Raw genomic sequence first — 18,219 nt, forward strand, 5'->3', positions numbered from 1 at the left:
TAATAATGGTTTTAGTAACTCTGTGTTCTACTATTTCATAATAAATTAAGAGCCTGCCTACTATGTTGTGCTGACCACATGCGCTTGAAGTACTCTCGTGAACTGAGTCTCTAATGAAATAAAGTCAAGCAGGTAACAAGAATACTAGTTATGTTCCAGACATCATTATGTTTCTATTAATCTTCAGAAAAGCTGTTCCAATAGGTAGTTTTTTAGAGCCTTACTTATCATCCTGCTTTCCTACCGACTATTCAAATGTTCAAATTCCTATAAACCGCATATTGCCACAGTGTTTGCAGCATCGCCTGTACATAGATAAGATCAGATTTGTCCAGGTTGAGAGGAGCAGACACAGTGTGCTTGTCACACAAATGCTGGAACTACTATCAAGTGAAGTCTTAATGTGGAGGTGGATTTTAGAAGACTAGGAATGAGGAGATTTCAGTGAAAATGATGAGCAAATAATGGAAGTGAAGTTGCTTTCAGGGTCCAGTGTCATGTAGTCAAAGCAACTCAGAACGGTGTTAAAGCGGATTGTGACATATGTGAAAACACAGGTTACCCAGCGGGACTCTTGCAGCACTTGCGTCAGGATTGATCCAAAATGACAGCCAGGATAGAACAACAATTAGCAGTGTAGGAGCATAAACACCCATCATGTAAAATCCAACTTGTCTTCTTAAAGTGAAGATTACTTCTACACAAGTGTAATAACCTTTAAAGAAATAAACGCATTAATGTTTAACGTGTTTTGCAAGTGAACCTCTGATTCATATCTTCCAGGCCTTTTTCTATTTAAGAGCAAAAGTTCAATTATTCAATTGTCTTTATAAATTCAAAGAGTTTAATTTGAAAAAAAAATTTAAAACACAGATCTACATAACCACAAAGTGTGGTCAGGCTGCAGTATTATCTGTGCTCTATAAGGAAACCTCCATCTTCTCAAAGCACATCAGTAGCAGGAAGACAAACTGACTCTCATCTTGATGCTGGCTTCAAGATGCAGTATGCAATCCAGATAAAAACCACAGAGTCTAGCAGTCCTACTAGCTTAAGCTCACCTGAAAATCCTACTTAGCATTAATTTGTGCAAAAGGTGGAATTTGGAAATATTAGTCTAGAAAGTTTAGAATGGAAAGAGGGGATCTGAATGTGATTCTAATCAGATTTCCCCCGTACTGAAAGATGATATAGGTGACTTCTAAAATTGGTACAGACTTTTTAGAACAGGCTCTAGAAAAGCTGTAAATTTTGCAAACAAGGAATACTGCAAAAAATCTTTTAAAATTAGTATCTAAAGCACACAAATATTTCAGAAGATATCTGTTTAAGATAATTCAATAAAAAATAAAGTTGTAGTACAAGAGGTTTTGCTGGAGATAACAAATGTATCAAGAAATCTGATAGCCAGAAAATAAATTCTGTTCTTATTTTCACTCAATTAGCAGAACTGGCATTTTTATATTAATAGAAACACAACAGTGTTGTAAAAAAAAAAACCTTCAGAAACTACTCTATCACAAAGAAAGAGCATTCCTATGTTATATTACAACAACTTCAAAATTCAGATTGGACCATATTTATCAATCCAGTTGGCGCAAAGCTAATTTAGAAGCTAGAATCTGTCAAAAAGTTCTCTATTTATCTTCCATATTTTATCAAGTAAGTGCTGTACAATGACATAAAAGAGCTGTTTAGGCATACAAACACCAAAACAACAACATAATAAAACATTAAAGAAAAAAATCCTTGTGTAGAAGACTAGTGTCTTCTCAGTGCTGTATTTTATTGTCCATTCTATCATTTTCAGTGATCTGTTGGCTGAAAAGTTATCCCTCTATAATTTCTGAATAGTTTCCAGATACTTTTAGGTTTTATTTTCAAATGAGGGATGACCTTCAAAATCATTGTTTGTGTTATGTAGGAAATGTATTCCATACGCCTTCATTTAAATAGTCTTTCATCAGACAGAGTATAGTATCTATTGCCCCCACCATTCAGCTCACAAGGACCTTTCTGAATCTGTCACACGGTCCATGAATAACAGGCAATTTGCAAATATATATATTCAATTTATTGCCACAAAATCTCCCCAAATTTGGTGACCCTCTTTCAGCTTACTTATGATAAAATGTCAGTTGACAAAAATAAGCAGTAAAGATTGAGTTCTTTGCAATAGGCAGGAATCTACTACATAAGCCATAATTTTAAAATCTGCTCCTTCATGCAACACTTCTCTTGATTATCTGGCAAAATCCACAGCTGAATTAATTTTAACTCTGTATGTGAAGGTATTTTTAAAATACCATCAGCATAAGAATTTAAAGTAAATAAAAATGGAGTATTTAAAACACCTTTAAAAATACTTCAGAGTATTAAAATATTAAATATTCCTTTCACATTACTGAAGGATTAATTCCAGTTTTGATTATGAGATTAAATGGATATTCTTAACAGAAAGGATTTGCAACAAAAGAGTTGTGAAAACTTTAAAAAATTAATTTTTTAACTGATGGTTCTCTCGTGTTCTTTCTTTAATGTTCCAAAGCACATACACATCCACACAAAATGCGAGTATTTTACTGAATATTTTGCAGTGTCATTTTAACTTGTGGTCACAAGTTGGTAAAACTTGAGAGAACACCACTGATTTTTCTTACATTTTTTTCTTTAAGGTCCCTAAAAATATCTAAAATATCTAATTTTGTTTAGACATTTAATTTCAGATTTAGGGCAAAACTCAAAATGATCACGAGAACTTCAACAACAAGATAGTAATCTTGAGTATTTTCTTTTTGCCTCAAATAGAATGCAAGTTTTACAATTATCTAATTCGTATGGATTTCATTCAGGAAATGCAAGATCCATTTCCTTAATTTTTCACTACTTCATAGCCTATTTATTTTCAGTAAATTCATTGTTTAATTAAGAAAAAAAAATTTTCTCATTACTAAGTAAGTTTCTACCATATCCTGACTTAGATTTGAATGCAATCACTGCCAGTTGTTGGATGTGCTTTCACAAATGTAGAATCTTCTTGAAGAGAGCTAATTTCTTATTATTTACAAATGTTAAATCACCTGAGATGCTGAATTATGTAGTTAGGCTAAGAACTCACTCATTTTGCAGTTTGTAGACAAACTCCACTTCAATTTTTATTATCTCTTCAAGTTAAATTCTTAAATTTGAGATCTGCTAAGGTTACTTGAGATCTCTTCAGAGTTGAAATCAGGCTCAGGAGCAATCACAAGTAACAGACTCTCCACTTCAGCTGAAGAGTCAACAAGAAACTTGCAAAGGGTCCTCAGAAGCTGCAGCACCACAGTCCCCCTCACTAATTTTTAATGGGAGATTTATTTATATGATGCAAGGGCACTGCCTAAAACACACCTGCTGACTTCCATTTTTGTAGAAAGTTTTGTGGTTGTCACAGTATGTCAGTAATTTGGATATAATCATAAGCAGGAATGAATCAAAGTAGAAAAGATAAATCATTAAAAGCCAGAGTACAGAAACCATTGGATAAATCTGTGCTCACATTCAGAAAATAATTGTAGGATTAAATAAATACAGGCAGAGGATTTTAAGCAGTTTTCTATAATGACAGACTTTCCAGAACACTTAGAGAAAGGAAGAACCTGCAGGGTGAAGCACTTGAAGTTACACTCTAATACTATCCATTTATGGAACAAAATTTGAAACAGAAAATCAGAATTTACCCACTTTGCTGCAACTGGCATGATTCTGTGTGAACACTCTTTCAGAAAGGTTAGACATTTACCAGCATAAACAGGTAATAGAACTATAAAAAGAGAATGCTGATAAGAAGATGATAAGATATGTAAACAAAACCAAAACAAACATTTAATCCCATCTTCAGTTTAGATGTCTCTATATTTGAATTAGTTTGTAGTAATCACATATGAAAGTTACCATTATATAAACTACCTATTAGTTAAAAGTAATCTATTTTATCCCATGAAATGTAAGACATGGACTGGAATAGTAACCATTAATTATAAACAGTAATTGAAGGAAGCTTAAAAGGGTTTTACGAAGGCAATCACTTAGATTACCTACCTGTGCCTTTGTAATACTTGGTACAGTTACCATATTCGATATCCTCCTTTTTAATATCAAACTGAGGCAGAGCAATTTTCTCTAGCTGTACAGGATCTCCAGACTGCCAGATAAACCGTAAGTCATCAGTTGTGTAACCAACTACAGGAACAAAATAATAATAATTGTTTAAAAAACCACCTCAATCAGACTAAACTCTGCAAGAAAATCTGGCATATGCATATTCCTTTCAGTCTTTTTCTTTCTAGCTCCTGTTCAAATAAATAAATACAAAAATTAAATAATTCAAAGCTGAATTTTTACATAGGCCTAAATTAGGATTTGATGGGTGGAACATTACATTATCACCTGACGAAAAGGTGTTTGTTACAGTTCGTACTGTTTAAACAAAGAAAGCAAAGCTCTACTCTCCACAGTTTTCAAGCCTCCATATTAATTCATACTCTACTTCAGCAAAGCATGAAAAATGTACTGAATTTTAACAGGACTCACGAATCCAAGTAACTTCAAAAGAATTTAGCAACTCCATTACTGTGATGGATCTTGGGTTTTGTGTAAAACAGCCTCTCTGCTTATTTTTTCAGACTAAAAGCCCTGACTCATGAAAGCATTTCCATTCAGGAAATACTTGATCAGGAATTTGAGCAGATGTGTAGTCCTACAGAAATCAGTTCAGTGCCTTCATGACCTCCTGAGTATGGACAGACTTCAGCACACCTCTGAGTGTCTGAATCATGATATATACAACACCACTGAGCAAGAGGCAGTGGAAGTTAGACTCACAATATTCAAGCATAAAGCAATATTGATTAAATGTGCATAATCAGAACCATGATTTTACATGCCATTTTTTTGCTACCTTTTGTTTATTAAAGATTAACTTAATTCAAACAGAGATAATGTGTGTTAGGTGGGAACAGAGATGAGGAAACATAAAAAAGATGGAGTTGGAATGCAGCCTTTTGCAGTTCAAAGCCCTTAAAAATGTTTAAACAGCCATTCTTTTCCTGGAGGCATCAGATTATTTTTTTTAACTTTTTAAAAGCAGCTGTAATTAAAAAAGTGAAACCGTTCATAAGGTTTCTATTGTGTGTCTATGATTCCTAACAATTTAATGAAAATCAAAATGTCCCAAAGCTCCATAAAGTAAGATAATATCAAAAAAAAGAGTTGTTTTAATGCTTCATTCATAAAATCAGTCTCATCCCCTTCCAACACTTAGCATATCACAAAACTGCCAAGATCCTTTATGATAACAATTACTGGACAGTGAAATTTGTGTCTGTAGAGAATGTGTAGAACTGGGGATCATAACTGTGGATATGAGAACAGCTCAGTAAAAACTGATGGCCTTTTTTGATTTTGAAATCTAGCAAGTAGAAACAAAACATTGATTTGAAAATAACCTAAGAAGAATAAAACTGCCAAATGCTAAAAGGGAAAGAACTGGAGAGGCAGACAGGAGGTTGTAGGTACCATTCTTACTTTTGACAACTGAATTAAAAGGTAGAAGAAAGCACGCTGTCTTTCTAAAGAAGTAAATTCATGTTGAATTTGAATAAATCAACATAGCATGCATTTTAGTTCATTCTTGAATAACTATTCCTTGAAATGCTTGTGAAGCAACCTGGACTGAGAAAGTTTGAGTAAACTTCTATTAATATTACTGTCTAATTCCAATTTAACCCCAAACTACTTTCCATTTACCATAAGAGTTTACTTCAGCTAATGTACATGTAGTGACGAGCAAAACTACTGTGGACATACTACAATTCAAAAGATAAATGCTGGAAATCAAAAACTAAATTGAGAACTCTAATACCATTATATTATTATTATTATTATTATCATTATCATTACCCTTGTCCCCACCGGGATACCCTGCCCAGTTTTGATTAACCTTGCTCTTTCTTCACTTGTGACTTCCTTTCCCTAACCTCACCTTTCCCACCAGAGCTGGTGGAGTAAAAGTTGAACAAGTTTTTGTGTTCCAGCAGGAACAGGCTGGAGCAAGTCACCTTCCTTCTCTCTGCTCCATACTCATCCTTATTCAGGAAAACAGAATTACTATGAAAGTGGGATCACCAGGGATTGAAGTGTTGGAAAAAGGCTATAGTTGAGTAAACACTCGTGTACTTGGGGCACAAGAAAGATGGGTTTCAGAAACATTTTGTCTGCATGATGCCCTTCAGAGATGAGACTTGTATGCCCCATCATAAGACTAAATCACCTGGAGACCAGGGCAGGATTGGTAAGGAACAGATGCCTGACTACAGCCACAACACATCTTGAAACCTCTTTCAAAACATTTCACCCTAAATGATATCACTGCTTCGGCATCAAATACTTTTCCTTTGGTACCATATTAAAGGGGTTTCAAGCAATACCATGCATCATCAATGCAAGGGGATAAATTGGGTCCTAACAACCTCCAAAGCAGCACAGGTTGTGGAAGTTAAAACTACCTGAGGAAGCTATTCTTTTTTCCAAATGATATGTGTTTCCATTTGACTAAGTTTATTGTAAATGTTTTTATAAAACTCTTCAATTGTCATTATGGTTGATAGCAAAAGCTAAAACCAAGAGTGCACAGTGCCATAACTGTAAGAAATATCTTTGATAGGGAAATGTACATTGGTAGGAACCAGTGAGTATCAGTTTCACAGTTCATTAAAAATGCTGACATGAACAATACAGAACTGATAATTTTTGTTTGATTCTCATACATGCCTAGAAGAGAACTGTTTTTATGCACAGAATAATTTACATACAGCTTTCCAATTGCATCTTGCAGCGCTGTGTATCCATAGGAAACAAGGTCAAGTCCAAAGGGCATGACAGAGTAATAGACAACCTGAAAATATAGAAATGGTATTTAAAAACAGTGTGAGCTGCCATGTAAGCAGTAGATGGTCATAAGAAAGAAAAAAATCACAGGCATTTGATTTTCATCTTCTAAAATAGCAGAAACAAAATTTACAGTTATAATTAGCAGTTTGAAATGGAGATCTCTTGTATAAAATAGGGGAAAAAATTATAGAGGGCTTTAAACACATAATAGTTCACAAATTAGAGAATTACTAATACAAGATGAAATACATATAGGTCATAAGAATAACCTAACCAAATGTCCATACAGAGAAGAGTCCTGTCTCCAGCAGTGGCCAACGTCAAGACTCCTAAAAAAGAATATGATACCATGGCAATCTGGATATGCCATTTTTCCAGATATTCAGCAACATCCCAAAAATTGCATCTCAAGGACTCCCTAAACCAGAAGTGATGCTTCAGTATTTAAGGGACCTTGACAGATTTTTTTGTCTCTAAGAAGCTATTTTGATTCTGGTTGCTTTCTGGAATCTGTATCCTGGTTTTGGCTGGGATAGAGTTAATTTTCTTCCTAGCAGCTGGCACAGTGCTGTGTTTTGGATTCAGTATGAGAATAACGTGGATAACACATTGATGTTTTGGTTGTTGCTCAGTAGTGTTTACCCTAAATCAAGGACTTTTCAGTTTCCATGCTCTGCCAGTGAGCAGGTGCACAAGAAGATGGGAGGCAGCAGGGAAGGGATGGTCAGCAGGTGTTGAGCAATTGTATTCTGCATCACTTGTTTCTCTTGGGTTTTATGTCTCTCTCTCCCTCTCCTTTTTATTACAATTAATATTAGCATTATGACATCTATTATTTTGTTTTACTTTGCTTCAGTTGTTAAACTGTTCTCAACTCAAGACTTTTATGGGCTTTCTTTTCCTGCTTCTCCTCTCCATCCCACCAGGGCCAGGGGCAAGGGGGAAGTGAGCAAGCAGCTATGTAGTACTTAATAATCAGCCGAGGTTAAAGGATGACACTATGTAACCTTTAACATGCACAGCATCTTGCAGCAAAGAACATCATAGCTTAGCTGCACACACTCTAATAATCTCCTTATATATATCCTGAGTCTGTCTCATAGGTCTTTTACTGGAAAAGAAGGCAAAAAAATCGATGTCCATCCATTCTCTCTGTGCCATTTGTGATTCAGAGATCTCTATGTCACCACCTCAATTATCTCGTTCTTTCCAGCGTGAAAAGTTCTGCTTTGCTCAGCTGTTCTGTGCCTTCGACCATCCTTGCCTCCTTTCTTCCCAGTGGGAAGACCAGAATTGCACTTTGTATTCATGATCCAAGTGTAGCAGTCATTTATGAAGTGGCATAATATTCTCTTTCATCCCTAATACTTCCTAGAATTTAAATCACTTTCTCAAACAGTACTGAGCTATAAGCTGACATTTTCGTACAATCAGCTGTTACTACTCACAGATAATTTTCTTAGTTGATAACCACCTCAAAAACAATCAGGTTTTATGTGATGTTACAATAATTTTTTTCCTCATGCATAATTTTCAGTTATTTACTTTGAATTTCATCTCATGCTTGGTTGCCTGGTCATTTGAATAATTTGTGGTTCTTACGTTGTCTCTTACCTTTACTGTTCTGTATATTTTGGTATCATCAAAAGCACTTGGAAATTCACAGTTTTCCAGATGATTTATGTTGAAAGGCACAAAACCTAGTTGAAACTTTTTTTGTGGGACTCCACTGTTTACTGTCCCTGATGTGAGCACTAGCTGTTTATTCCTGTTTTCAGTTTCCTAATTCTTAACTATTTGCACAAGAGCTTTCTCTCATATGCATTTTGTCATTCAAGTAGTTTGATAACTGGAGATTCTTTAATTTATACATGATAATACCTATGTAAACTAAAAATACAAGACATAAAAATTATATATTTTAAAAATGCCGCCAAAGCACAAGGTCTCAGAAAAGTATTATCTGCATATGTATCATCTAAGAACATAGTGTGTTATTAAAATAAACAGCATATTTTTAGAGGATGACATTAATTTCAAACTTATTGAATTTGGTTTTGTTATTTGCAAGTTTTCAGAGAATAATTTTTCCATCAGAAACACTTCCATTAGTATTCACTCAATATTCATTAATCATTAACCTAACCTATTGAGCTCATTTATGAATAGCTGCAACATTTGAAAACGGCTCCAGTGTTTCATTTAACATTAGCTGCTTCAAATAAGAAGATTCTTTCATAGCTGAACGTGATTTTCTACTTCGAAATATTAATTTCTACACACTTCAAAACGTGCTACAGAAGGAACTGAAATCAAAACCAGGACTTTCAGAGCAAGCCAAATGAAATGCTTTGATTGCCCAATGTATTTTCTTTTCTGATCACTGTCAGCAATAGTCTTGAGACTTTACTCATCCTGATTTGAAATGGGCAAGAAAGAACACAGACTCTCCCATCTTGTTTCTTTCTTTTTCTATCCATTTCTACTACATGAAGAAATAGCTCATGTGGCCCTAACTTCTGAAGTAGTTCCTTCTTGAAGGTAAAGTTGTGGTATATTCAGATAATCATTTTTACCTCTATCAGGGCAATATGTTCCAGTTCACACAAGAAGAAAATTCATTTGCTGTTAGAAAATTGAGCCTGATCTCTACAAACCATTGGTTCTCTAAACTCTCCAGATCTGTAATTCACTATGACACCCTTTTTAATCAATCAATTTGCTGGTTTCAGTGGATGACTATCTTTGTGGCATTGTGTATACCTTTGATAAACGAACTCAAACCACAAAGAAGTACATGTTAATTGCAATGAAATTGGGATCTTCCAAAAAAACCTCGATATTCGTTCAGGCATAGAAGTTAATCAGTATTATTTCACAGTACTTTTACAAAACATTTATATTCACAACTTTTGTAATTTTTGCCTTTCCCTATATCTTTAGTATGTAATCATCATTTGCTTTAGTTGATGCAGAAATTCAAGTGATGTGCAAAATATATTCTTCAGCGGAAGGCTTTTTTTCAGATACCTTATCCACCTCATTATGCGTCTAGGAATCTAAGCAATTATCAAAGGGGTTTAAATTGTGTTTCCAATAATGTTAGTTTTACTTGGTGTTAGCTTAACATGACATGCAAAAGTACACATACTTTGAATTTCTTGCACCTGCAGTGCTATCAACTGATACACTTTAAAATATCTTGATCTGATTTCTTTACACATATTTAATTTATTGTAATATTGTTTACAAACTGTCATATAAATTTCAATATTAGTCATAAGTCATATTATGTTACTAAGTCTAATAAGCACACACATTTCTTATAAAGTCATTTAAAAAAATAGTAGAAATATGTAAACAAAATACCTCATGCTGACTAGGACATCTCCATCCCGAAATATAAAAAGAAGGATATTTTCTTGTGTGACATCATGGAAATTAGCATTTTTTTCATTTGCAAAGAATAAGTCTGGCTTCCAAAGACACTTGAACATAGTCGGGTCCACCGTCAGTGTATCTGAGCCTCTCCAGTCATTGGGCAGTTTGAGTCTGGGGTCATTCCACTTCTGTCTTAGAAAGATGTTGACTCTGTAATCCTGATGGGAAGAATAAATAAATATTAGACTAGCCAAAATTCTAGAAAAAAAACACAGAGAAAGAATACCATTCTATCGGAAAAACAATTTATGCTCTGATTTTTTCTATCACAAAGACAGTAATCACTATTCAAATGATATTAAGAAGTGTTACATTTAATAGACTTCACTACAAATAGGTAGATTATGTCTCACTCATGCTCTGAATATAGCAACTTTCTTTAAGTACAGGACCAAATTGGTCCCCCTGGAACAATTTTTGCATCCCCTCAATAGTGGCCACCTGTTAGGCATAGAGAAGCATGTAGCTGGGCAGGGAGAGGCCATAGCTTGACTATACTAAATGGCTGCAGGCAGTAAGCACAGAATATCACTTCTGTCAGGATATCCTGTGAGTGCCAATTCCAGTTTATTCTCCATTTGGTTAAGTATCGCACTGATGGCAAAATATCACACTATAAAAGCAGAAAAGAGACCAGGTAGACAGCAGATTTTACACTACACACCCACAATACAGCCTCAGACCTTCTACCAGTGATCTGGAGCTATTTTGGTAACAGGAGAACTGATGCCAGCTTGCAACACAAGTACTGAGGTAGCAGCTATGAAAGGAGAAACAGAATCAGTCTCGAAGAGAAAAAAATCAAGGCTTTACAGAGGAAACCTCCTTCTGGATTCAGCAGGACTCTTGCTGAAGGATGGACAGTAGTAGAGCCATACTCAATGAGAACCTAATTTTGCTTTCGGGAATTGGATTAGTATGTGTTTCAAGGCAAAATGATACCCTGCATGCGTTCTGTCCTTAGTGAAAGCTGTGTGAATCCAAAGGAAAAATATGACCCAGTATGTCAGTCATGATTCTTCAGTCTTATCTCTAAGTCTTCTTGTTTCTTACACTTACATTTAAGCCAGTGCCTCTTTTTCCAAGTATATGTAAACTAGGCAGATCACATATAGAAAAAGAATAAGGGTATTGTTGAAATAAAGTTAAAAAACCCAACCAAATAAACCAAAATTCTATATGTAAGATAAATTCTATCTCCAGTCTTCCTAGTTCTTTCTACAGTGTGCTTTGGTTTTGCATAATTGTCTATTACTTACAAAGCCTCCTCCAGTAGTGAAAATACTGTTACTGCTGTACAATTATAGCGAAATGCTAGAAATCTGTGACTGAAGGTTCTCAAAGTATTTTTGGTTTGTGAAAGTATTCTGCATACAAACTAATTTTATGAAGTTGTTTATTTTACATATTAATGCCCTATTATACTTTTTTTTGTTGCTGTTGATACAACATGAAGTATTCTGTTGCATTTACTGCATTTACATTCCAAAGCAGGTGCCATGTCGAGACTGTCATGCTTCAACAGGAAGGAGTTCACTTGGCTAAGACCTCATGCAGAATAATTTAGCCTGTTGATTTAAGCTGTAAATTGAAATACAGTGCTCATTTTTCCATGTCCAGTCCACCAGTCAAATCAGCCCAAACATTTCTTTATTACACTATACTGTGTAATAATCTTCCTTACTGCATTGTAAGAAAAAGCAGAACATCAAAACCAAGTACTTGTTACTTGTTGGTAGTCTCTTTTGGAAAAAATACACATAGTCTGACTGTTATTTATACAAAGACCTATATTGTCTTTCCAAAGCAAAGAAGAAACAAAAAATAATAGCTAATATGAAGTGACTGTGTATTGGAAGGTTCTCACAGAGAAGCTTTAGAACCAGAGGGAATTCAGGTCATTATCTCAGAAAGCATCTTTTCAATTATATGTATATAATTGAAAATTTACTTTACTTGCTTCTTGCTGAAGTTCCCATTCCACATGCACTTCTTGTTTCAGTGAAAAAAATTACTCTAAATCATATAATAGAAATGCTGCATATCATTCATGTTCACAAGCATTACACTATTGCACGAAAGTCAACTTCCCCATAAACAAGTGCATCACCCTAATTTTAACAAAATAAAATGCCTTCTCGAAGCCATAGGCAAATGACAAGCAGTGTCCAACACTTGCCTTCAGCTTATCCATTCAGTAGAAGGAGTTGTTTACATCACTGAAAAGCAGAATGCACTGGCAAAATAAGAATTGGAAGTAAGATCAGGCAGATAGTAGTTTATTTCCCTTCTTGCTCTATTACAAAGATAGTAGTTTATTTCCTTTCTTGCTCTATTACAAATGACTTTAAATAGGCCAAACAACGGGATGTTGTGACATTTCAAGAACTTGATTCTGTTCCCATTTAACTCAATGGAAGAAAAATCCCATTAATCTGAAATAGGTAGCTTCAGGCCTGGATTAGAGACTCGTGAGAGGGGTACTTGGAGAGGAAGGCCACCACATACTCGAGGTAACATAGAAAATGTAGAAGGAAGCAAAGAGATGTCACAGTAAAAAACTGTGGCTAACCAGACAACAATGTGCAGAAGGGCTGCTTCTTACAAGAATATGAACTACTACAGCATCTGGCAGCAGTGTAGACTACGATCTGGTATACATCCGTTTTGAAAGAAGTCTGCAACCAGTTGTCTCAAATTTGCACCATGGACTTTAAGATTCAGTAAATGCACTATGATTAGATTCAACAGGGGCTTGAAGAAGCAGTCTGTATGAAGCAACTGGTCTTCCTGCTGTATATTGTACAAACGTTTTTTGAATATTGCAGTGTGATTGGCATTTTATAATAAAGGAGAGCAAAATAGGAACTAAAAAGCCTGAAACTAGGAGCAGAGGGTGGAAGAGATATTCATCAGCATTAGAGCTGGGAGACCTGTCAGGTAGAAAGAAACACAGAAGTATTCTACAGGGCTTTGTTTCCCCATGTAACTCCAACAGAAGGCAAATTGTTTTCAGGAAGGTTGAAAGGGGAGGCATTCTAGGAAATATTTCAAATGCAGCCTACTAAATAGTGGGCATGTGGCCAGAAAACCTCCTCAGGCCAGAAATCACGCATTGCCTATACATCTCTGCAAAATGGAGTACACAGCAGATCATGAAAGACTTTCTATGTAAACTGCAGTCACACAAAGAAAGGAAGAATAATAGTGCTTTTCCTTGATAAAGTATATTTTTTTGATAAAGCAGAAAATTTCATTTTTAAGATTAAAATAAGGAAACTGAATTTTTGTTTACATACATAAATATTAAAAAGACCTTTCTGCAAGGTTTTAAAGTAAAGGAGAAGGAAGAAGTGGTGTTTTGTTATTTGAGTCAGTGAAGAAAGGTCACACTGCAAGTAAAAACCTTGAATATAGATTCTGTAGACAGTCAGATCACCATCACAGTTAAAATATTATAGTCCTGTCAGTATTTATACCAGAAACTCTCTATCCCTAGGAATCCTTGACTGGTCATCCAGTTTAAAATAGTTTCTAAATGTGACATAACCACCATATTATCCCACAAATCTGCATTATCAAAAAATGTGCAAAATCAGAAGCAGAGTTAGCATGGGGATCCTAGACAAGTGGTCTAATGATTTAGAAGGAAACAAATTACAGGATTCAAGATAAAGGGAGCTTACTGGTAGGTAGCTCTGGCATAAGCTTTTCTTATAAGGTTAGTTAACTAACCTTTTTGTTTAGTTTTTTCCAGGTAACTTGCCTCCTAACTGTGTGGAAACATTGCAATTCTTTTGAATATTCAACAACACTACTCTTTCTAGACACAGAACAAACATTTGCCCTTCATATTCTTCACAAGGGCTTGATTAAAGCAATACAGGCTTCTGGGCACAGGATCCACAGTATGGGTACTATCTTGCTTTAAACCAATACAACTTCAAATATGTTGATGCTTTTCTATAAACTCCCTTCTCTCTTAAAACTAAGCAGACTTTACCTTCATAGGAGGTAACCTCTACTCTTTTTTGTTGAGGATGAGCCAACTGCACAGCTAAGAATGCAATTATCATGTGACCAGAAGGACAGCAAACAAGACCTTTTCTCACTGGCACTCTACATGTTTGTTGGGCCTTCTACCACAACCTCAGTTCTGGTCATCTGGCACCCATGGTTATTTTTCCCCACACCTCCATCACCCAAAAGAAGGAATCACTGCTTTGGCATGGCTATAGCAGGATGCTTTAAATCCACACAGATTTTGCAAAAACTTATTAATTCAATTATTGGCACTAGAAGTGGCTACAGAACCAAGAATCATCACAATATACTTAATTGACTGAAATACTTAGAAATTTCACAGATTTTTGGTATCAGTAATGATATCACTCCAACCACTTTAGTAGCCTCTGTTAATTTTAGAGACAGTCAAGAAATCAACATTCCTCATTATTCTCACCAAACCTGGAGACAGCCACTCTCTTCTCCAACACTGAGGAATTTTTTCAGCAGTTCTGGTATTCCTGCAAATGTCTCCTTTTCTCAAGGCAAGAGGCCCCCCCGGTCCTTCACAGACTCAGTGCCTCAGCTCCAGGAAATACTTTTCCTACGATTCTGAAGGTACAAGTTTTTTCCTAGTCTAAGGGACCCACTTCTACTGTCTGGTGCATTACCCGGACCATCTGAAGACAAGTACCAACATATCCCCGAAGAGAGTAGTGGTTCCTGACTGTCCACAGGACCCAATTCCCACTGTAGCAGGAAGAGTTTTCCAAGTGATACACGGAAGAATAGATTGACCGTTTATTTTGTCAGTGCTTCCTGTGAAATATTAAGGCCATCAAGACGTAAACCAAATTTCACATAAACATGCTTAGCTATCATGGTGATCTCAGTTGGAGACAGAAATCTAAATAAAAGCATAAATTACAATAAGGATGGTGTCTGAAGTTCTGAAATATGGAGGAGAGTATGACTTATCTTACAGAATATCCTAGTAAATTTGTGAGTGATCCTATCAGGGAGTCACAGGCAGGCATACATACACTGCTGGAGAGAGCATACTTAATTTTTTTATTTTTTTTTTTGAGGGGGTAAGGGGAAGCACGTCCTTTACATTCATGTTTTGTTACTATTTGAATCTCGGTGAATTGTAAAACAGCCTCTGTAAAAGTCACTTTCTAAAGCATGCAATAAATTTCAGAAACTTGAAAGCGCCATCTGGCCTAATATACCTGACATCTTAGACACTTATCTCACTGCTACTTTCCTGTTCTTCCTCCCTGCCCCTCTTTAAACTTGAGTCCTCCTTTTGTTTTCAGAAATAAATCTCAGGGCATCTTCAGCAAACTGAATTTTTTTGTTTTCATATCACTTCCCTGTAATGCCACTAGTTGACTTACAATCCTTTGCAATCAAATTTAAATCTTTATTCGCTGCTAGCTAAAGAAAGAGAAATTTCTGGTCGAGTTATTCAAAAGCTGTTTCAGCTACAATGTATGTACAACTTTGAGCAGCTCTGTAGTCCTACTGAAATGTTATTAAGGTAACATTTAAGCTGGTTCTGAATTTTAAATGGGCACTTACTTCCAAAAACAACAAAATGTGTTTTAATGTTTAATAGTGGTATTATGGTTTATTGCTTCTCTGCCATTATGAGTCAGAATGTCCTGGTGTACTTTTTTTGGATAATACACCAAGCAACCTATATACTAACTCTTAGGAAGATTATTTAATTCATACTACCAATTGGTTTCTTCCATTGAACTTAATAACTTATGGAAATAAGTGTATCTCTTGCATCTCAGAAATTATGGATTTCCTTTCATGTAAATCAGATTCTAAAGCTACAATAATCTGTGGACACATATAAAATGGAATAGATGAATAGTTTTACGGCATAAATCACCGTCAGTCAATCACTAACCCCATTAACTTAATTCTCAGTGCCTACAACCACAATAATTATTTCTACTTTATAATTCATAATCCTCAACTTGAAATTTAATAAGAAAATCTCCATGCATGCTATAATAATTTCATTTCAGTCTTACCATAGTTGTCTCTTGAATTGACCCAAAGCTGTTAATGAAGATGTTAACTGCAACATCAACTGGAATTCCTTAAAAAAAAAAAATAATACTAGTGAGCTGCACAATCCAGTAAAAGTATGTTATCCTTCAATTAAAGCTCCTTTATACTGGTATCACAGTGTAAAATGTTTTTTATAGGATCATACAACTTCATCTTTTCAAGTTAGTATATACTAAGTTTTCAAAACCAAGGGTAATCACAAAACCTCTTTTTAACTGAGTGATAAGAAAACAGAAAAAAAAAATCCTTAGTCTAGAGAGCCAATCTTAAAGAATTTCACAGACCATATATCTAAATGAACAATTTTTGAATTCCATGATTTTCTGTTATCACAGAATGCATAAGCCAGTATTACTTTTGCCCACAGTGTAATGGATAGAGGCAATTCACATTTCTAGCAGCAGACACTTTTAATTGTCAAGGTCATAATGATGATCTATCATCCCAAATTACCTGTTTATGATTTATGATGAGACATTTATTCATATTTCAAGAGGATACCTCTCTGTGCAAGTCAAGTACATAACGGTAAAGTACGAGTACAGGCAGGTAAAAATTATTGCATGCGGCTTTCACAGCTGTCTAGTCTTGGTGCGAGAGAGTTGGAAAGCTGCTCCATTTTACAATGGTTACCAATTTGCCAAGAAAAATTACTAGAAGCCAGCAGCTGTGAAGATATTAAGATAGCCTGGATTTTCTTCTCTTTTCCACAGCCAGGACTCCTGTAGCTGCAGAAGGACGGTGTGACAGCTGCTGTATCTGCCCTCTGTCACCCTGAAGGAACTGATTGGTGGTCATTTAATATGGTGTTAACAGAGAGTTATCACCAAGCAAGGAGAACTGGCCTGACAGTTGTGAGAACTAATTGTGGCCCACTAGTTTTATTTATTATCTATGTTGTGAGTATCAGTATGTCCATTAGATCTGATCTCATTTACACTGTTACAAATACTTAATTCAGTGGGTTTCTTCCTTCTTTCAGCAACAAAAGATAAACAAGAATATATGAAGACTGTTTTAACAGAGTAAGCAGATACAGTGCAAAGTAATATATGCCCCTTCCAATAGCTTGCTTGTCTGCAAAAATATTTTGGTGTACATTAAATATATAAATTCAAACTCATTCTTGTGGTTCACCAGAAATGTACAAAGATAAAATTTCACTTTTTTCAGTTAAACCAGTTTGTGGGTTTTTTGTTGTTTGTTTTTTTTTTTAATCAGACTGCTTGAATATTATGCTTTTGGTTATGCAATAAGCATAAAAATTTTTTTAATGCCTGATGCATGTGACAGAGTACCCATCACATCACTAGTAGCCAAGAGTGTACTCCCTCTTCCAGATTTGAATAGAAAGTGCCATCCAAGAAAATCACTCATGCGTGAGGAACATTTTAACATGGGCAAACCACTTGTCAGAAAATGTTCTTTTTCTTCCACCTCCCTGTGAGTTAACATTACATGTCCTCCTTTTTCCTTCTGCCTGGATTCTTACCAGGCTGCCAGCAGGGTTATCAAAAATATAAAGAAATCTGCAATATGCTTTGCAATTACAAGCTGATTATGCTGAAGAACAGGTAGAGAAGAGGCTGGGTGTTTATTCTTTGTGACAAGGCTCAGCACTGAAAACATATAAATATGGTTCTATAATAAGAATAAGAAAGAAGCAGTATACTTGCTGAGAAATGAGTTTAAGACGATAATAAAAGAGATAAACAGAACATCTGAAAATAGTCTCTTCAAAGGCACAATAAA

General features: G+C 35.3%; 1 protein-coding gene across 4 annotated transcripts in view; it reads right to left on the reverse strand.

Annotated features, from left to right (window-relative positions):
* The window catches only part of GLRB (glycine receptor beta), a 98,171-nt gene that overhangs the window by 19,089 nt on the left and 60,863 nt on the right, over positions 1 to 18,219 (reverse strand). For all 4 annotated transcript variants that reach the window (XM_051790793.1, XM_051790794.1, XM_051790795.1 and 1 more), the window contains 5 exons: positions 16,428 to 16,495; positions 10,300 to 10,529; positions 6,852 to 6,934; positions 4,081 to 4,221; positions 563 to 715 (listed from right to left, as the gene is read on the reverse strand). In XM_051790793.1, coding sequence (XP_051646753.1) covers positions 563 to 715; positions 4,081 to 4,221; positions 6,852 to 6,934; positions 10,300 to 10,529; positions 16,428 to 16,495 — 675 coding nt within the window. The remainder of the gene's footprint in view (positions 1 to 562; positions 716 to 4,080; positions 4,222 to 6,851; positions 6,935 to 10,299; positions 10,530 to 16,427; positions 16,496 to 18,219) is intronic.

The sequence above is a fragment of the Manacus candei genome, unplaced genomic scaffold (genome assembly GCF_025592945.1).
Source record: "Manacus candei isolate 608988 ecotype Guabito, Panama unplaced genomic scaffold, ASM2559294v1 h1tg000028l, whole genome shotgun sequence".
In the NCBI taxonomy this organism is placed as follows: Eukaryota; Metazoa; Chordata; class Aves; order Passeriformes; family Pipridae; genus Manacus; species Manacus candei.